The sequence below is a fragment of the Bos indicus genome, chromosome 27, assembly GCF_029378745.1.
Source record: "Bos indicus isolate NIAB-ARS_2022 breed Sahiwal x Tharparkar chromosome 27, NIAB-ARS_B.indTharparkar_mat_pri_1.0, whole genome shotgun sequence".
Classification (NCBI taxonomy): domain Eukaryota; kingdom Metazoa; phylum Chordata; class Mammalia; order Artiodactyla; family Bovidae; genus Bos; species Bos indicus.
The window spans coordinates 20973010-20994940 of NC_091786.1; the positions used below are offsets into that span (position 1 = coordinate 20973010).

The 21931-nt window shown below is 38.8% G+C and overlaps 1 protein-coding gene across 4 annotated transcripts in view; it reads left to right on the forward strand.

Annotated features, from left to right (window-relative positions):
• MSR1 (macrophage scavenger receptor 1) overlaps positions 1-21931 on the forward strand; it is an 80730-nt gene that overhangs the window by 18309 nt on the left and 40490 nt on the right. For all 4 annotated transcript variants that reach the window (XM_019953580.2, XM_070781296.1, XM_019953581.2 and 1 more), the window contains exons 5-8: positions 4386-4572; positions 8078-8158; positions 11289-11378; positions 18134-18187. In XM_019953580.2, the coding sequence (XP_019809139.1) occupies positions 4386-4572; positions 8078-8158; positions 11289-11378; positions 18134-18187 (412 nt within the window). The remainder of the gene's footprint in view (positions 1-4385; positions 4573-8077; positions 8159-11288; positions 11379-18133; positions 18188-21931) is intronic.

Below are 21931 nucleotides of genomic sequence, written 5' to 3' on the forward strand. Positions count from 1 at the left end.
TAAGAGGAACTAAAGAGCCTCTTGATGAAAGTGAAAGAGGAGAGTGAAAAAGTTGGCTTAAAACTCAACATTCAGAAAAGTAACATCATGGCATGTGGTCCCATCACTTCATGGCAAATAGATGGGTAAACAATGGAAACAGTGACAGACTTTATTTTCTTGGGTTCCAAAATCACTGTAGGTGGTGACTTCAGCCATGAAATTAAAAGATACTTGCTCCTTGGAAGAAAAGCTATGGCCAACCTAGAAAGCATATTAAAAAGCAGAGATATTACTTTGCCAACAAGGGTCCATCTAGTCAAAGCTATGATTTTTCCAGTAATCATGTATGGATGTGAGAGTTGAACCATAAAGAAAGCTGAGAACTGAATAATTGTTGCTTTTGAACTGGTGGTGTTGGAGAAGACTCTTGAGAGTTCCTTGGACTGCAAGGAGATCCAACCAGTCCATTCTAAAGGAAATCAGTCCTGAATATTCATTGGAAGGACTGATGCTGAAACTGAAGCTCCAATACTTTGGCCACCTGATGCGAAGAGCCGACTCATTGGAAAAGACCCTAATGCTGGGACAGATTGAAGGCAGGAGGAGAAGGGGACAACAGTGGATGAGATGGTTGGATGGCGTTACTGACTCAGGAGTTGGTGATAGACAGGGAAGCCTGGCATGCTGCAGTTCATTGGGTCACAAGTAGTTGGATATGACTGAGCAACTGAACTAAACTGAAGATCAGAGGGGCAGTGAGACAGGGTGAGAAGAAAATGAAGACAGACACAATGAAAGAATAAGAATTTACTTGATATTGGTAATGTCCCCAAGTCCTCAGAGATTATAGATTATCTATGAACTGGCTCAACTGGTAAAGAATCCACCTGCAAAGTGGGAGACCTAGGTTTGATCCCTGGGTTGGGAATATCCCCTGGAGAAGGGAACGATTACCCACTCCAGTATTCTGGTCTGGAGAATTCAGTTCATGGGATCACAAAGAGTCGGACATGACTGAGCGACTTCCATTTTCATCACTTTCATGAACCCACATAAATGAAGAGTTAAAACCAAATTGGAAACCATTTGGAAGATAGTAGAAGTGCTGAACATGTTTGAAGTGATGCCTGTGTGTGCATTTAGTTGCTCAGTCGTATCTGGCTCTTTGTGACCCCATGGACTGTAGCCCTCCAGGCTCCTCTCTCCATGGGGATTCTCCAGGCAAGAATACTGGAGTAGGTCACCATGCCCTTCTCCAGGGGATCTTCCCAACCCAGGGACTGAACCGAGGCCTCCCACATTGCAGGCAGATTCTTTACCCTCTGAGCCACCAGGGAGCCTGGAAATGATATATAATAGAAACAACTGGAATCTGGTAATAATCGATCATTGAGTTGGAATAGATTGCACTTTCGTTTTGGAAGCGGTCCCAGCAGTAGAGATGGAGGTACAAGGGAAAGGAGGAACTTGCAAGGTTAATTTTTTTAAAGCTCTTTTTTTGTAAGACAGTAGTCATTTGTAGAGATTTGAAATCTAGGTAAGTGCTAGCGTGTATGTGTGTGTGCATGTATGCTTGCTCACTGAAAATAGTATTTACAGTCTTGTTCCCATTGCTTAAAACAATTGGATTCATCTTTGAATCTTTAGCCCAATGCAGGAATAAGTAAATTAAATAAATGCCTCAATCAGTAATTGTTTGAATAAAAGGCTTATAAGTAATACCAGCATATGTTTACCAAGGACAGACCAGGCATTAATTTAAAAGAAAGAAGAATACTGACTAAATAAAAGAGAGAGGTGGGATTTATCATCTCTGTTTTACATAGAAAGGACTGTAAGAATGCAAAATTAATGCTTGTTTCTAGCAGAGCCGCTGGTGGTAGATGGGCAGTGTGTGCAGTTACTGTAGAGCAGCAATCCCTAGCCTTTTTGGCTCCAGGGACGGTTTCATGGAAAAACGATTTTCCCTCAGATGGGGGGTGGTGGGATTTGGTTTCAGGATGATTCTTTTATTGTGCACTTTACTTTTACTTTTATTGTGTACTTTATTTCTATTATTATTGCATCAGTTCCACCTCAGATTATCAGGCATTAGATCCTGTTAGCTGGAGAGCCTTGCTATACAGGACTTTTAAAGATATATCAAATGAACTTTCTCTCCTCCCAATAAAACCTGTTTTAAGTAAAGTGTGGTTAATATGAGCGCTATATAGAGTTTTCAAAGAAGGGGGGAAAAGGCAGCCTCAGCTTTAGGTATGAAAAACATGGGTGACTCCTAAGGTTTAGGGAGCAAAAATCACCAACTAGTCCCTTGACCTTTTCTCTGTGGATATCAGGAGCTGATAACAGGATATCAGGATATCACAGGATATCTGTGGATATCCTGACAGCTGGGGCAATCTGCAGCCACATCAATGATGTCAAGCATATTTATCATGTTCTTATGCTCTATAAAACATCCATGTTCATTATTTCGTGTATATATATATATATATACCATATTGTACAGAAAAGACTAAATGGGGAGGGAGGCAGCAGAGGGTAGAGACATCCTAATCTAAAACAAGGTTTTGGATGGGGGAAGGCACAGTCAGAGTGCTAAAAATTGACGTATCTCTGTTTGAGTGCCGTGCTCTTGTACAGGCAAATCTGGGTACACTTGCATTTCTTTCCAAAGGTTTTAGTTGACACTTTGGACCCTCTCACTTCAACTTGTCCAGTCCAGTCAAGTGAGGTGAAATTTTCTTTTCATACCTGGATTAAGGAACAGTACACCACTGATTTATTTCTTTGTGCAATTGGGAAATGAGAATTTATCAGCAATTAAACAAAGAAGTCATTAGAAAAGTATAAATCATACCAGGAACACAGAGGACACAAGGTAAGTAGAACAGAGAAATAGAAAATGTTACCAAGATAGATGACAAGGTTAGGTACCCTGGAAAGAGAAAGCCCAGCTCCCAAAGGAAAACCCAGGAAATGACTTGAAAGGAAAAGTAATAAAAATATATATATATTGTCAAAAACTTTACAACTGGATACTTAACCTCATCACAATTTGAAAAGCAAATTGAACAAGATTTTATTATGTCTACTCTTACTCTGAAAAATTAAATGCATTGATGATACCCAGGGTTTGAGTGCAAAATGGCACCCCACTCCAGTACTCTTGCCTGGAAAATCCCATGGACAGAGGAGCCTGGTAGGCTACAGACCATGGGGTCGTGAAGAGTCGGACACGACTGAGCGACTTCACTTTCACTTTTCACTTTCATGCATTGGAGAAGGAAATGGCAACCCACTCCAGTGTTCTTCCCTGGAGAATCCCAGAGATGGGGGAGCCTGGTGCGCCGCCGTCTATGGGGTCGCACAGAGTCAGACACAACTGAAGCGACTTAGCAGCAGCAGCATCAGATACATTAAGTAAGATTTTTTTTTAAATGGTCCTGTGTATTTATAAGGTGGTAGGGCAGTGGAGAACAAAAATGTTTATATTTAGTGCCTTTGATCACATCCACTTCCAGGAAACTGTCCTATAAAAGTGCTCCTATAAATATGCAGATACATATAAAATTGTGTTCATTGTAGCATTATTTATGTGCAGCTCAAAACTCTTTATCAATAGGAATCAAATTATGAAACATACAATATAATTCTACTAAATTATAGAAAATAAAGCAGTTTCTAAATATTTTAATAGGTAAATATTCTTAATATATTATTGAGTGAAAAATAAAGTCATAATCCAGAACATGATGCCATCCCTCTTGTTGGTAGTTTTCAGTTATGCGTGCATGTATATAAATGCCCACAATCTATATGTGCATTTGAAAACATAAAATAATGAAATCTCAAATACAGAGGCAAAAAACCTGAACATAAGATATTGTTAATATGCTAGTTGAGATTTTATCGAATCTGAAAAGCTATCCTTAATGGTCATTACCACTGAGAGTTGTGACATTAAGCTTTGCTATTGTACTAAAACAATTTAATATACAAATCTATTGAGTTGATAGAATTGGAATTACTCAAGTACAGTATAAAGAGCTTAACTTTAGATGAATTTAAAACCATATGCCAAGTTTCAAATTTGATTTTAGTTTTAGCATTTTGACATGTAGATATTTAGGAATAGAACCATGTCTAAGATATATATATATTTAACCTTTTTTTTTTTTCTGGCAGAGTGTAGAAATAAGCCATTCAGTTAAAAGAGGAAATGCTTCAAAACCAAAGAATTACTGTTTTAAAGTTATTCTCTAATTTTCATATTCTTATTCCATAATATTATTGTAATATTATCCATTTAAAAAAAATCTGACTCGTAGGGCTTCTTAAACTTATATATTTGATAATTGTGTATGTAACAGAAATTGTGGATGTTGGCTTGTGTTTCACAGGAGATGCGTAAATTAGAGGAGCGTATATACAATGCATCAGCAGAAATTAAGTCTCTAGATGAAAAACAAGTATATTTGGAACAGGAAATAAAAGGGGAAATGAAACTGTTGAATAATATCACTAATGATCTGAGGCTGAAGGATTGGGAACATTCTCAGACATTGAAAAATATCACTTTACTCCAAGGTAATGTATCTTCTCATTCCTCCAGAAAATGATATACTAAGATGTACTGATACATGTAGAAATTTGGTATTGGAAATTCTATAGTTTTCAAACAGTTTTGGAGCATATATTTATTACAAATATCCAGAGGAAGGAGTCTTGAGATCTTTTCAAGATGTGTTAAGATAACTGTCCTCTGCTATATTTAAAATTGGTAACCAATAGGGACCTACTTTATAGCACAGGGAACTCTGCTTAGTGTTATGTGGCAGCTTGGATGGAGGGGAGTTTGGGAGAGAATGTATACATGTATATGTGTGGCTGAGTACCCTCACTGAATCTATCACAACATTGTTAATCGGCTATCAGTTCAGTTCAGTTCAGTCTCTCAGTTGTGTCTGACTCTTTGCGACCCCATGGACTGCAGCACACCAGGCTTCCCTGTCTATCACCAACTCCCTGAGCTTACTCAAACTCATGTCCATCAAGTCGGTGATGTCATCCAATCATCTCATCCTCTGTCATCCCCTTCTCCTTCCTTCAATCTTTCCCAGCATCAGGGTTTTTTCCAATGAGTGAGTTCTTCTCATCAGGTGGCCAAAGTGTTGGGAGTTTCAGCTTCAGCCTCAGTCCTTCCAAGGAATATTCAGGACTGATTTCCTTTAGGAGGGATTGGTTGGATCTCCTTGCAGTCCAAGAGCCCCTAAAGAGTCTTCTCCAACACCACAGTTCAAAAGCATCAATTCTTTGGTTCTCAGCCTTCTTTATAGTCCAACTCTCACATCCATACATGACTATTGGAAAAACCATAGCTTTGACTAGATGGGCCTTTGTTGGCATACTAATGTCTCTGCTTTTTAAAATGCTGTCTAGGTTGGTCATAGCTTTTCTTCCAAGGGGCAAGCGTCTTTTAATTTCATGGCTGCAGTCACTATCTGCAGTGATTTTTGGAGCCCAAGAAAATTAAGTCTGTCACTGTTTCCATTGTTTCCCATCTGTTTGCCATGAAGTGATGGGACTGGGTTCCATGATCTTAGTTTTTTGAATATTGATTTATTAAAGAAATGATGAAAACTCTTAATCTCAGAGGCTGAGAGTCCACAGCTAGTTTGTGTACCTTGTTTTTTGTCTCATGCTGTATAGTTTTTCCTGAAATGTCTATCTTGGTTTAGGGTCCTAATCACTGAATCAAAGTCTTTGCGTATGCACTCTTTTGTCAAAATTCACCCTGGAGTACTGTAGATTTGCTTCCCTTCAATTTGCTCAGCAAAATTCAAGCTGCAAATTGAGTCTTTCTGGCCTACTTTCCTGCTCTGTTGTCACTGTGCAGAGATGAATGACCTATAGTCATGTTCACAGTTGTGGGGTTAAAACCCCTTTGTTGGGAAGAAGTACTTGCTGCAGGAATAGGAGATGCATGGATTCCCACTGATATAGAACCATGACATCACTTGTGGACACCTAAGTATATGTTTCCAACATTAAGCTATAGCTTAGGAGAACTTGCTGGTTGTTACTACAGCTACTTAATGCCCAGTGGTATGTAATTTACATGATGATTATATTTTTAAAAAAGCAAAGAGGCAAAAAAATATACAACATAAATAGAAAAGATAAATGTTAGAGGTTATTCTCTTAAGATGATAGAATTATGAATTAGATTTTCCTCATTTTGTCTAGGCTTTCACCCTTCCTATAATATGTAGGGTTATTATTGTAATGAAAATGCAATAAAACATTATAGCCCAGTGGTGTATATGAAGGGAAATGGAAAATGTGCCATTGAAATGGCAAATGTGCCGTGGATATTTGGAAAATTAAGTTATCAGGGAAGGAAGGTCCTAAAACCCAATTTGGACCCTGCAAAATCAGAAACAGTTCAGGAAAATGGAGAAAAGCAGGGGCAAGTATTTCAAAAGAAGCAAAGAAAATGGACAGAATATACTTACTCATCACATTATCTCTATTTATGTAGTCCCTTCTTAGAATTTTTCAGGTCTTACATCTTCCCACCTGATTACAATTTGTAAACGAGCGCTGTTTAACCAGTGATGCCAACTATGACTGTGTATTGTCCTTGGGGTATGCGGCTGAACCATGGAAGTTGAAAATGCTTATTTTGAAACATTGCTATGTTTTAGAGATTAATACTTGTCTTGTGGCACTCTGTGAAGAAGAGGGACATAGTGCCATCTGTTTCTTGGACACAGAAAATTTAAGTGACTTAATCAGTGTTGATCAGACTCAGTACTGGGGGACACTGTGGTATTAATAATTGCCATGCCAAGTAGTCAAAATTTCCCCTGCAACCTCCATCTTATTTTATAACATCTATATCCAACTTGGGATTCTACTTAATATTATACTCGAAAAGTTATTCCTTTACTCGGTTTCACTTTACTGTCTTTCCCCAATATCTCCCACTTATCCAGAAGTCTTTCTTCTCATTCTACCCAGTCTTCAAAGTCCACTCCAATCCTACCTCCTCAGTCAAGTCTTTTTGACCACTGCTCCTCGTGCTGACGCGCATCTCTCTAACAAATACCCAAGGCTCTCATTTTCAACAATATGGTTTTGGTCATCTACTTTGTATGGACTTCTGTTTCCTTTGACGGTACCACATATGACTCTACTTGGACATTTTCCACAGAACATCTAACTTAATATAGTGAAATCTGCCTGGTGGTGAGGTAACAGGGAGATGTTCCCGGAAACTTAATCATCAACCTTCTGGTTCCTGTGAATTGGGAGTCTCCTGTGCTAGTGGTCTGAACATAGTTACCATCCTTCACCTCCATGAGCAGCTTGGTGTCTGCAGATCAACTCAGACATGTGTCAGATTGTTACATATATTGTTGGGGAAGAACTAGGACTCTGAACTTGAAGCTACCTTGCCGGACTACTGCTTTCTGTCTGCACCCCCTCACTTGTCTCATTGTTAACCGCTTGTGCCTGCTCATTGGAGCTCCAGGAAGGCCTAGGAAACTAAAGACTTTTCTCTACAAACAAGAAACAAGGGAACCTGGAGAGCCTTGGGCTGGGTAGGTCCCGAAGATCCTTCTTGATCCCCCTTTTCTTTGATGCTGCTCAATCCTGAGGGGGGCATGGGTAAGACAAGGGGAGTAAAATATTGGATAGAGAGGTTAATCATAAACTCGGCAAGGAAACTCAGTTTTAGGGGCGCTGGGTTTCATTCCCAGTAGGTACACAGTACTAATGTGGACTTGTCCTGTCATTGACTCAGTGTCTCTCTCTGCCGCCAGGATCTGAGAATGCAGAACAGTGCTCAGCACACATAAGTACTTAATCTGTAATCAGGCTGTCTAGTTTAGGGCTATCTCTTTGTAGTACTCAGTAGCTGGCTACACCGCTTCCATCCAGGAAGGTCAGTCTCGTTCGTTCTGTATAACTGTGCAACAAACAAAAGGCTTTGGATTTACCTATGTAACTGTCTTGACAGGTGAGAAATTTATTTTACCCTTGCTTTAAAACTATGATTAGTAATTGTCATTTATTTTTTTTAAAGGTCCTCCTGGACCTCCAGGTGAAAAAGGAGATAGAGGCCCTCCTGGACAAAATGGTATACCAGGCTTTCCAGGTCTAATAGGTATGGTAATAGTAACTACTCCACTATGTACCACAGAGCTGAGTAGTGTACAGCCATGTATGAGGAAGGAGGGTTGACATATTTGATTGGTTCTCTGTGGGGTGTGTGTTCGTGCGTGTGTGTGTATGTGTGTATTGAGGGCATATTAAGTGTTCAGGTAGCCTCATCACCTCTATGTTCAGAATGGTAAGCACTGATTCTTTATTTTTGAAGAATGTTAACAACATGAGGTTGTTCGTTAATTCTAGGGAAGGCTGTCTGTATCACTGACCGCAAACAGTATTTGGCAGAACTAGTTTGAAGTCACAGGTGAAGGAAAATATGAAAACTACCTTCACATTGATTATATTTACACATTATCTGGTTTTAAAGATACAAAAAATAAATAAATAAAATGAGTCAAAGGCGAATTGGATCATATTCCTTATATAGTCCTTAACTGAACATACCTGCTTAAACCTCTGCTGCTGCTGCTGCTGCTAAGTCGTGTCAGTCATGTCCGACTCTGTGTGACCCCATAGACGGCAGCCCATCAGGCTCCCCCGTCCTTGGGATTCTCCAGGCAAGAACACTGGAGTGGGGTGCCATTTCCTTCTCCAATGCATGAAAATGAAAAGTGAAAGTGAAGTAATTCAGTCTTGTCCGACTCTTAGCGACCCCATGGACTGCAGCCCACCAGGCTCCTCCGTCCATGGGATTTTGGCAAGAGTACTGGAGTGAGGTGCCATTGCCTTCTTCTAAACCTCTGCAGTTTCAATATAAATATTGACTAGAATACAGATGAATTTTACCTTTGCTGTCAGTTAGTCTCTGTATCTTACTCAGAGCAAAATGTTTCAAATTACTTTCTTCAGTCTATTTTGTAATCTTGAAAGCAATATTTTGAAAGAAGATAATAGAAGACAGAAAAAGAGAAAGATCATGAACTTTTTCTGCTCTCAAAAAATAAAGAAGATAATAACAAGAACATGATCACCATGTTATTCATGGTTCAAAATCAAATACCTATATGATTGCTGAAGGTGGGGAGTACATTGCACAGTCTAATTACAACTAAAATGGTTTGTTCTGCCCTCTCCCAAAATACCTAAATAGTAAGGATTTCATCTTATTTTTCTGTCTTTTGATTATATAAAATGTCCTTCTTTCTGATCAATGTATCGACCAGCCCAGCTTACATCAGAAAAACAGTTTTTAAAAATGAAAAGCACGAATTTGACACAAGCCTGCCCTTTATGTCATAGAGCTTAAACACACACACACAGAAGTCGCTCAGTTGTGTCCAACTCTTTGTGACACCATGGATTGTAGCCCACCAGACTCCTTGGTCCATGGGATTTTCCAGGCATGAATACTGGAGTGGGTTGCCATTTAAAGCCGGTATATAACATGTACATTTTTTTTTTTAATTTAAATTCCTTTAAAGAAAAAAAATATATAGAGATAGTGAATTGTTGCTGTGCCTTTGAAAGTAATACCAGGTAAGATCCTTTATTCAAAAAAGTCTTTCCACTTGACTAGCACCTGGCAGAGCTTAGCAATGGTGTGTTAATGTCATGAGCAGGGGAAGTAACCAGTGTTATATTATCTGCCAGAGTGGCTATTGTCAAAGGTCTGTCAGCTCCTCCGTTACAAATTGCAATTGTCAAAGCTTTATAACTCAACCATAAAAGTTCAGTCTGGGCTAAAACTTGCTGTCCAAAGCTTCATCTTGGGAACATCTTTTGTAGCTGTTTCGGAACTATGGATATATGAAATAGAAAGGGGGATTTAAAAGTTTCCGTTTTTGTTAATACCATAAACAGATACTGTTGCAAAGCTGCTTTGATTCTTTACGGGAGGCTTTAGTCTGTGGCTATTGGTGCTGCTCCTGTATACAAACAAGCATTATCTGGCCCCACTAAAGAGAAGCAGATTTCCCTGTGGGAGTAATAAACTGACTCTTAGATTATTAGGTTGCCATTTGATTTGGTGCACTGCAGCAAAAATATTCAATTATAAGGCATCTCTCCTACTTAACTGCTGCATTCTGTTTTGCTCTTTCCCACATTGCCCATTTGCCTCATGTGTAGAACTGGCTGGAATCAGGAGCTTAAAAGTATATAATGGACTGTCTTGATAATTCTACTTTCTGATTTAAGCAGGTTTATTAAAACCCCACATACACATGCAGTTAAGCCCACTAAACTCAGCTTGACACTCAACCACGATATGAAAGTCTGAGAAAAATAAGTGTTTATCCTGATGTTCAGTTTCCAAGTTGTGTCCAACTCTTTGCAACTCTATGGACTGCAGCCCGCCAAGTGCCTCTATCTGTGGCATTTCCCAGGCAAGGATATTGGAGTCCATTATTTATGTTAGTACTTTTAAATAATCAATACAGCAAATATATTATAATTGTTACTTATGTACTGGGGTGGATATTATGTTAAACTGTGCTTTATCTCAAATAATATAATACAAAATCATTTCAGTGTGCTGTTTCCTTGGCAGCATGTCAAGGAGAATGACCTATGACCTTTTACTTTAAAATTTATTTTACAAAGTTTTTACTGAATACTTTCCCTGTGCCTAGGAGACACACGCACAGACACAGTTACATTATTGTTTGGGATTACAATGGAGTAGGTATAAACAAGAGCATGCAAGATAGAGTAATACATTCCTTTACTTGTACCTAGTTTTCTTTAATAAATATTCTTTGATATTTCCCATTGCTTGAGTTGGGATTTCTCTGGGACAAATCTTAAAAATCCAATTTTTAGCTTACATTTCCAAGTTATCACTTCAGCAACAGCAAAATCCTGCCATTTGAAGATACCTGATTAGACTACATAAACCTTCTAATTAAAACTTTAAGATTTGTTTCCTCATGTGTTTTTATTTCTATTAACAAGATGTTACCTGTTGAATATCTGCTGTGTATGCACTAATGTTTTTCCACTTACTGTTGATGTTATCTATCAATTTCTACACATGAAATTTTAGGAAAGACATTATTCCTCCACCTTGGAGACTCACCTCTTTCATATCCATTAGTGAAATTAGGTTGCTTCATTATTTTCTCAAATTGTTATGAAAAATGAATTATTACTACTGGTTTTTTTTTCCCCCTTCATTTACCATGTAGGTACTCCAGGTCTTAAAGGTGATCGGGGGATCTCTGGTTTACCTGGAGTTCGAGGATTCCCAGGACCAATGGGGAAGACCGGGAAGCCAGGTATTCTGATAATGCATATTCTCTCTATAGAACATGAAAATAAACACCAGATCATTGATATTCCTTTCAACTTCTTAGATAACAAAAACAATGGTCATCATGGTATGAACAGTAGCAGTTACATGCAGTTTATTTTGTGATCTGAAACATATTGAAACTGATTTCTGTCCATGCGAGCAAGGTTTCTGTTTACTAAAGGAAAACAATTTAATATAAAACCACAACAGAGGATCTATCAGCTTCACACCACTGTAAATCGCCATCTATCTTAGAATAAAGAGAGTGCGAGACTGGCAAAGAAAACGAAAAAGCAAAATACTAACCAAATAACCAATAATAATAAACAATATTAACCCCCCTTTAACCAAAACCCTTCAAATCCTCTTAAGTTATAATTAACAAAACACAGGTAGACCTGAAATCCTATCCTTTGTAAGATAATTTGCCTTCTACTGTATCAGTTCAGTTCAGTGGCTCAGTCGTGTCCAACTCTTGCGACCCCATGAACAGCAGCATGCCAGACCTCCCTGTCCATCACCAGCTCTCGGAGTTTACCCAAACCCATGTCCATCGAGTCAGTGATGCCATCCAACCATCTCATCCTCTGTCGTCCCCTTTTCCTCCTGCCTTCAATCTTTCTCAGCATCAGGGTCTTTTCAAATGAGTCAGCTGTTCGCATCAGGTGGCCAAATTATTGGAGTTTCAGCTTCAACATCAGTCCCTCCAATGAACACCCAGGACTGATCTCCTTTAGGGTGGACTGGTTGAATCTCCTTGCAGTCCAAGGGACTCTCAAGAGTCTTCTCCAACACCATAGTTCAAAAGCATCAATTCTTCTGTGTTCAGCTTTCTTTATAGTCAACTCTCTGCTGTTGCTGCTGCTAAGTCACTTCAGTCGTGTCCGACTCTGTGCAACCCCATAGATAGCAGCCCACCAGGCTCCTCTGTCCCTGGGATTCTCCAGGCAAGAATACTGGAGTGGGTTGCCATTTCCTTCTCCAATGCACGAAAATGAAAAGTGAAAGTGAAGTCGCTCAGTGGTGTCTGACTCTTAGTGACCCCATGGACTGGAGCCTACCAGGCTCCTCTGTCCATGGGATTTTCCAGGCAAGAGTACTGGAGTGGGGTGCCATTGCCTTCTCCGATAGTCAACTCTCACATCCATACATGACCACTGGAAAAACCATAGCCTTGACTAGACAGACCTTTGTTGACAAAGTAATGTCTCTGCTTTTGAATATGCTATCTAAGTTGGTCATAAGTTTCCTTCCAAAGGAGTAAGCATCTTTTAATTTCATGGCTGCAATCAACATCTGCAGTGATGTTGGAGCCCAGAAAAATAAAGTCTGACACTGTTTCCACTGTTTCCCCACCTATTTGCCATGAAGTGATGGGACTGGATGCCATTATCTTAGTTTTCTGAATGTTGAGCTTTAACCCAACCTTTTCTCTTTCCTCTTTCACTTTCATCAAGAGGCTCTTTAGTTCTTCACTTTCTGCCATAAGGGTGGTGTCATCTGCATATCTGAGGTTATTGATATTTCTTCTGGCAGTCTTGATTCCAGCTTGTGCTTCTTCCAGCCTCGCATTTCAGATGATGTACTTTGCACATAAGTTAAATAAGCAGGGTGACAATATACAGCCTTGACGTACTCCCTTTCCTATGTGGAACCAGTCTGTTGTTCCATGTCCAGTTCTAACTGTTGCTTCCTGACCTGCATACAGGTTTCTCAGGTCAGGTGGTCTGGTATTCCCATCTCTCTCAGAATTTTCCACAGTTGATTGTGATCCACACAGTCAAAGGCTTTGGCATAGTCAATAAAGCAGAAATGATGTTTTTCTGGAACTCTCTTGCTTTTTTGATGATCCAGCAGATGTTGTTTTATTAGTACTTAATAATCGACATGCTTGGGCCCGTTATAATTTGCATACACGATGATACTATGTCTACTCCTTATGCCAGTAGCCTAAGCCTGAATTGTGAACTTTGCACAGAAATTTTAGAAGGGAGCAGGGGCAGAAAAATGCAGAAGCAATTAGCTATATTGCCAAGTGGTAAGTAATAAACATTTGTACAGTAGAATAGAAGTAATGGGAGCTGGATGCTGTGGAAGTAGGCTGCTGCTGCTGCTGCTAAATCGCTTCAGTCATGTCCGGCTCTGAGCAACCCCATAGACAGCAGCCCACCAGGCTCTCCCGTCCCTGGGATTCTCCAGGCAAGAACACTGGAGTGGGTTGCCATTTCCTCCTCCAATGCATGAAAGTGAAAAGTGAAAGTGAAATCTCTCAGTCGTGTCTGACTCTTCACAACCCCATGGACTGCAGCCCACCAGGCTCCTCCATCCATGGGATTTTCCAGGCAAGAGTACTGGAGTGGGGTGCCATTGCCTTCTCCGGTGGAAGTAGGCAGTGGAGTGATTAATTCCATACAGCAGGACAAGGTGTTAAAGAAAGTCCTATGGGAGCTGGCCTAAAGATGCATAGTATACCATTTTTGTCTGTGGTTTTCAGGCTTCAGCAGGCATTGGAATCACCTGTAGGGCCCTGTTAAAACAACTTCCTGGGCTCCTGGGCACCAACTCCAGAGTTTATAATACAGTAGATTAAGAATTGGGTTCCCCCAAGAATGTTTACTCTTTGCAAGTTCCAGGTAATAGTGATGATGCTGATTCAGGGATCAGAGTTTGAGAACCACATTTCCACTAAAGAAATGTGGAGAAACAGTAACTCTGTACAGAGGTAATAAATCCCTTGACTGAAGATATTCTCAGGATATCCCTTCCTTATTAAAAGATTCAAATTTGCTAGAAATGTGAGCAGCAGTGCCTGGTACTAGTTTAGTTATACTTCAGATTAAAACAGTAAATGAGTCCTTCCATACAAAAGTCCAAAGAGTAATAAAATTAGAAATAAAATCTATGAATTGTCATCTTCTAAATAATGACAGCCTGGACTGTCTGAGTGATGTCAAAGCATTAACAGATTTCAAAGCAAAAAAGTTTTTTAAAAAGCAATCCTATTTATTTTCTCCTATTTTCTCTCCTGCTCTCCTTTTCTTCCCCACCCTGCCCTCTTTCTTCCATGTGTATTAAGCACCCCCCACCCCATATATATAAATACACACACACACACACACACACACACACACACACACACACAAGGGACAATGCTTGGTACAAGGGAATGAGAAGTAAAGAAGACACAGTCTTAACTGATAAAATATAAACATATAAGCAGAAAAAGGGAAGACTTTCGTCTTGATCCATCTCAGATTTATAGAGCATTTATTATCCCAATAGGTTTATTGAAGAGAGCTTGGAAGATTTAATTAATGTGTAACCTTACATATATTTAAAATCCCTAAAGGACTCTGAATAGAACTTGTTTAAATGAACTAGATTTTCCAGCAATGTAAATAATTTACTTCTCTTGGAATCCATTCAAAGTCTGATTCTAAGAATGAGTTATGGTCTTTCTTAGGAGTATCTAAAGCTATAGACCATAACAAATTCATTTATTTATTTGACAAACGATTATGAAACACTTTCTCTGTGCTATTCATGGAGATATTTATAGATAGTCGAATATATGGATTTGAAACTCAGAGGTGAAGCCAGATGTAAAAAGACAAAGTTGTAGTCAGTCTCATTTAAATGTTCACTGAGGTCAATGAATTTTAATAATCATTTATTTTAATAGTAGTTCTTGGGTAGGCAGTGAGAAGAGAAGGGGCCTAGGATAAAGGCTGAAGTGGTTCCGGAAGTACAGACAGAGCAGAAACAGCAAAGGAGCCCAAGTGAGGAGGAGAGCCCAGACAAGGTGAAGTGGAAAAGGCAGACAGTTGCACAAGTCGGTCAAGTAAGATGCAGCCCACAGAAAGCTCTTGGCATTTTTTGCTATGAGGAAGTTGCCTTTATTGAGAGCAGTTTTTGTGGGGTTGGGTGGAAGCCAGATTAGGGAAGACCCAGAGGTAGCTGGTGGCGGGGACTGTAGATGGGGGTAGAGAGGTCAGGCTCTTCCTAGGGAGAGGAGGAGCTCAGTTCTTTCTTTTGATTTTGTGTTTTCTTTGGAGGGTAATTTGAATACTATTTAAAGGCTGATGGCCAGATGAAATACAGGAGTTGCTGAAGACACAGAGGAAAGAAAGGTGAAACAGACTGTGACACGTTAGGAAGAGGAGGGAAGGGGAAGGATCTAGGAGACGGGAAGAAGCAGGAGGGGGCCGAGGAGGGAGGCTGTCATGTCTGAATCGACATGGAGAGACTGGCTGAGCTGAGTGTGCCTGCGTGTGAAAACGGGAACCCAGAGCCTGGCTCGCGGCAGGGGCTCTGAAAGTGCCCGGCGTCATAATGATATCGGTGAGAATAGCTCCTCTCATCTTAGAATTTAGAGTGGCGGTACGTTACATACCATCTACTTCTTATTTTTCAGTGATTGTCAGAAATGTTAGTTCTTTATTTTTGATGAAAGAGTGACATATCTGACAAGAGGTGGTTAACTCCAGATTTTGACAAAGTTGTTGGGCTCACTTTTACCCTAAGGCATTGCTTCATAAAGGAGAGAGGAGACCCTGTTCTCTAGAAAGGATGTTTTTCATGTGTTCAGGTGTGAAAAAGATTTCCAAATGCCGTCTGTGAGGAAATCTCTGAAACATGCTAAAATGACATAAAACTTTCGTTTTTATTTATAAGAAGAAAAGTGGGTCATTTGCTCAGATCTTTGGTTTAAACCGTTCTGTTGTTCAAATACTGAAGACAAATTGCAGTATGAAAAGACTTCCAAGAATCATCTTACAACTATTTTCTAATTGTGAAAATAGTGCTAGAATGATAAGATTGTTTATTATCTTCTCTGAAAAGAATTAGAACTGACCAGTTACACCATTTTAAACCCCTATCCCCAATTTTTGTTTAATATCTTAGATTTTTTCTCTTGAGGAAGTCTAAAACTTTGTTATTATATCTCATAAAAGCCTACCATCCACCCCCCCAAAAAAGTAGAAATGGTCTTGGGTACTTTGTGCAAGATTAATGATTCTTGTCAATTTAATATTACCTGAAATGACTGAATCATTAGTAAAAAGTGAATTTAATGATGTACATTGTATTCATAGGTGTAAAACAATTAGAGACTTTCTCTTTATCATACTCTGATAAAGAATGGTTGGTATTTCATGAAATCTTCACAATAGAATTTTAATGAAATTTTAATTTTTAATAAAATCACACATTATTTTGTATTTTTTTAAATGTAGTAAGTTGGGGATCAAAAAAAAATCTTCTCGAAAAGTCAAATAAGGACAAGTGTTCAAAAACAAAGCATAGATGAAGCAAAGTAAACTAGAGGAAAAAACAGTTAAAAAAATAAAATCCAAAATAAAAAGTAAAACTGAAAAATAAAGTTTAAAATAATTGTACCATAAAAAGGTGAACTGAAATGAAAATATCCTCTCTGATTCACTGAGAATAAAATCATGGAGACCATTCTAGCTAAGTGATGTTGTACAACAAATAATGAGAGCTACCATCTCTCACATGCATCTCTTATGGGCAAGGCCTTTTATAAACATTGTTGCTAATTTCCCAGGCAACTCTACAATAGAAAGTATTGGTTTTTTTTCATTTGAAAGAAGAATAAACTTTAGCTCAGAAAGGTTTAAAGACCTGTTCTGAGCCACATACCTAATAAGTGGCCAAGCAAAATAATTCAACACAAGAGATTTTAAAATGATTGTTATTATTCCAAAGCTCATGAGTTTTTGAACTCTGCTTTCTGAGTTCTTGGATGAAAAGAGAGCAGTCCTTGGTGTTATTGGAGGAAATCAAGAATGTTAATAAAGATTTTGACTTAGAGCTGGATGGCACTGTGCTCAGTCATGCATTTTATACCAGGAAGGTTATTATTTGCAAGACAGCCAACTGAGGACCCTTGGAAGGAGAATCAATAAGCGAGAGCAGCACTCCTCTCATGGGACGGGATTGTCCCTCGTGAAGTCTCTTGTTGGTGCTAAGGACTGATCCTCTGGATCTACCTTTCTGAATGGAACCATGGGTTAAATAGCAACCCATTAGCAAAGAGCAGGGTCTTAGCAATGTTTCCATAAGTATCTGAAGCCCTAAACCTTATTAGAATACCTTTTGTACCACACCTCTAACTATGTGAATGAAATTTCACAAAGCCAAAATTTCTCAAAATTTCTTGAAGCCTAGAGGTTTAGACACCCCCTCAAACCTTCCCAGCTTTCCCCAGTACAGAGGTAGTCAGGATCTCAGTACTCCCAGTTCTTTTCACAGCTCAGTCTTTGAGAGGCTCCACACAAAAAAAGAAATAGAAAGTAAGATAGAAAAATTGTAAAGGAATGGAAAATCAAGGTTTGGGATGAGATGGTGGACACTAGACTTTCTGGGGAAGGGAGGAAGACAGAGAAAAAGGACAAAAAGGAGCATGCACACGCCCCAAACAAACTGCTTACTCCTCAGTTTTGCTTACTTTAGGAAAATGGAACACTTAATGCCCTGGTAAGGAATCTGAGATAATGTATGTAAAGGACCTACCCATAAAATGCCAAGTTCATAATAGCCTTCTAAAATGATAGCTATCGTCGTCACCATCATCATCATCAGCATTATTATGTCTGAGCATCTGTAGGTTGTTATACATTGATGTTCTGGATGACCTCACCATGCTCTGTCTCCTTTTAGGGCAAGCATTGTGAATTGCCTAAATTAATTTTTTTCCCTTTTTTTTTTTTTAAGGACTTAATGGACAAAAAGGCCAGAAGGGAGAAAAAGGGAGTGGAAGCATGCAAAGTAAGTTTATAATTTCTTGTTTTTTTTTTTCCTCTGTGGCTCTGTAATAAACAAGCTTGTGACAGTGGTGGGCTACGCTTGAGGTAGAGGTTGAGAACTTCATTGTTGATCCATAGATGCTTTGAAAGTCAGCCACAGTTTTCTACAAGTAAACTGTGCTAATTGGAATAAAGCAAATAGATTAAATTACACAACTCTAAATCTCATTACCCATTTGTATTTAGTTTTTGTGATGAGCGTAATGTTCTAAAAATTTCACACAGAAAATTGCTCAATTTTCAAGCCAATTTCAATCTGCTGAAGGAAAATCAAGCTTATGAATAGAAACAATTACAGCCTCCTTACCTACTAACCAAAATAACTGAAATGTTACATATAGGAATTTGCACAATCTAAGAACCCTGACAGACTAATTCTGTGACAGCTGGGATTTTTTGTGTTTTGTTTTGTTAAAAACTTGACAGGTAATATTCAATATCCCAGACCTTCAAAACTGCAATAGCATAGATTTCACAACAGGACTCCCTGTGAATGGAATGGTGATTTTATATTCTAGTGTAGAGAATTTGTAAATTGGACCTTGAAAACTAAATATTAGATGACTTATCTTTATAAGTCAACACTTGTATGTCTAGTCTGAACCTACCAGATATAATGAAAAAATTTTGAAAGGGAATTCACATTTGACTTCTCAGAAACCAATGTGTTGCTCCTCTGCGTCCGCGCTAGGCACTGCATGTAATGTGTATATGTGTGTGTGCTGTGAAAATAGGGGATACACACAGAGATGATCATGATCTGTACCCATCAGGAATCTGATTGAGACAGATTTTGGCAAATCCTTTCATGGAACCATAAAAATCTAGCAGTTCTCCATTGTAATTATTGTTTTAAAACTGCAGTACTAATTTTTCTGTCTTATTAAAAATAATTATTTTAACCTAATAGTGTGTGTGGATGACACATTTAGGCAACTTAGGATCACCACTGTGAATGCCAGCCATTTAAGTGTGGTATAACCACATGATGCTTTCTACAATCGTTTCCGTAATTGCTTCATTGTTGAACTGTGTGTGCCCTTAAATTGAACGATACTAAGTGTTGTTTATCCTCAAAGTGCTTTAGTGTGAGTCAGTGATTATTAGTGTTGTTGTTATTGTATTGAAGGCTTCTCAGGTGGCTCAGTGGTAAAGAATCTGCCTGCCAATGCAGGAGATTCAGGAGACGTGGGTTTGATCCCTGAATCAGGAAGTTTCCCTGGAGAAGGAAATGGCAACCCACTCCGGTATTCTTGCCAAGACAGTCCCATGGACAGAGGAGCCTGACAGGCTACAGTCCATGGATAGGAAAAAGTCTCCTTTGTGTCCATTTATTATTTGATGTGGTCACTTTGATCAGCTGTTTACTTTTTATTCCATTTCTTCCCCTTTCCCCCATCACCCACTTATTTTCATTGAGCTCCTGTGTAATTCTTCTCTATCTGCATGTTTATCTCAAAATTTATTTCTTCCTTTGGTGGTGGTTTAGTCACTAAGTCATGTCTGACTCTTGCGACCCCAAGAACTGTAGCCTGCCAGGTTCCTCTGTTCATGGGACTCTCCATCTTTGGTTCTTTATCTCCTTCTTGTCTTTTCTTAAGACATTCTCTGAGTTTCTTAACCTTGACTGTGGCCAAGCTTGGCAAATAAGGGAAACCTTTGTTTTGCAGCCTGTTTAACCAAACACCCACCCTTTCTTTTGTTACCTGAGGCTTTCAAATGCTTTGAACATTTTTTGTTTTCAGATGTGTTCAGAAATGTTTTCAGTTATAGGTATTTTCATGGCTGTTTTGAAGTTTATGTGCTTGCTTTCTTTGAAGAAGTGTTAAGAGGAATTTCCATGTGTAAATGTGTGTGCATAGCCTCCAGATTCCTCTCCATGTATCCTCCCATAAAGAGTATGTAATTCCATACTGTTTCAAAAACACAGAAGGAATCATATCCAGAAACGTCTACACAGAGTAGTCTGTCTTCTTCTTTAAGTTAGCATACCAATCATCTGCCATGGCAATACTTAGGGTACTTTTTTCTCTCTCAGTGGCTACACACTATTCCATTAATATAGTGCTGCCCTAATTGGCATAATATGTCATTCAATTCCCTAATGATGAACACTTGATGATTTTTGTTTGCTTTAGCTTGGCTTACCTGTGGCGGATTCATTTTGATATTTGGCAAAACTAATACAATTATGTAAAGTTTAAAAATAAAAAAAATAAAAAAGAAAGAAACAATGCTACTTTCAGCACTCTCTTACATGATCTTTTGGGAATGTTTTTTAATAGAGAATTTGCTAGAAGTAGAATCAATAATTGAAAGGTGACATGCATTTTACAATTTGGTGGATTCTTGCAAATGGCTCCTAAAAGGTTGCACCAATTTATTCTGTATGAAAGTGCCTTATCCCCCACATCTTCAATTAATTCTGATATATGAAAATTGATGCTGAATTATTTTGCTGTAATTTTTAAAAATATTTTTCAAGTGTGATTTAAATATAATGAAAATAATCATTGACTTCCTATTTTGTTTTGGGGGGGTTCAGCTTTTTTTTAATTAAGTTTTATTTGAATACAGTTGATTTGGTTTCCCAGGTGGCACTAATAGTAAAGAACCCACCTGCCAATGTAGGACACATAAGAGACTCGGGCTCAGTCCCTAGATCGGGAAGATCCCCTGGAGGAGGGCATGGCAACCCACTCCAGTATTCTTGCCTGGAGAATCCCATGGACAGAGGAGCCTAGAGGGCTACGGTCTATAGGGTCACAGAGTTGGACACAACTGAAGCGACTTAGTGCACACACACGTAGTCGATTTATAGTGTTGTGTTAGTTTTTGCTATACAGCAGAGTGAATCAGTTATGCATATACATATATCCACTCTTTTTTAGATTCTCTTCCTTTATAGATCATTACAGAGTGTTAAGTAGAATTCCTTGTGCTATACAGTAGGTCCTTGTTAGTTATCTATTTTACATATAGTGGAGTGTATATGAAAATCCCAGTCTCCCAAGTTATCCCTCCCCCCTTCCTCCTTGGTAACTGTTTTCTTTTTTTTAATATTTTTTTTCTTTTCTGTATCCGTGACTCTGTTTCCATTTTGCATATAGGTTCATTTGTATCATTCTTTTAGATTCCACATATAATCAGTGTCTTATGATATTTGTCTTTCTGTGTCTGACTCACTTAATTTAGTATGACAATTTCTAGCTCCAACCATGTTGCTGCAAACAACATTACTTTATTCTTTTTTATGGCTGAGTAATTTTCCACACCACCTCTTCTTTATCCATTCCTCTGTTGATAGACATTTAGGTTGCTTCCATGTCCTGGGTATTGTAAATAGTCCTGCAATGAGCACTGTGGTACATGTGTCTTTTCCAATTATGGCTTTCTCTGGATATATGCCCAGGAGTGGGAATGCTGAATCATATGGTAGTTCTATTTTTAGTTTTTTAAGGAACCTCCATACTGTTCTTAGTAGTGGCTATACCAATTTAGATTCTCACCAACAGTGTAGGAGGGTTCTCTTTTCTCCACACCCTTGCAAGCATTTATCATTTGTAGATTTTAAAATGATGGCCATTCTGATCTGTGTGAGGTGATACCTCATTGTAGTTTTGATTTGCATTACTCTGGTAATTCCCTGGTAGCTCAGACTTCTCTGGTGGCTCAGATGTTAAAGCTTCTGCTTACAATGCAGAAG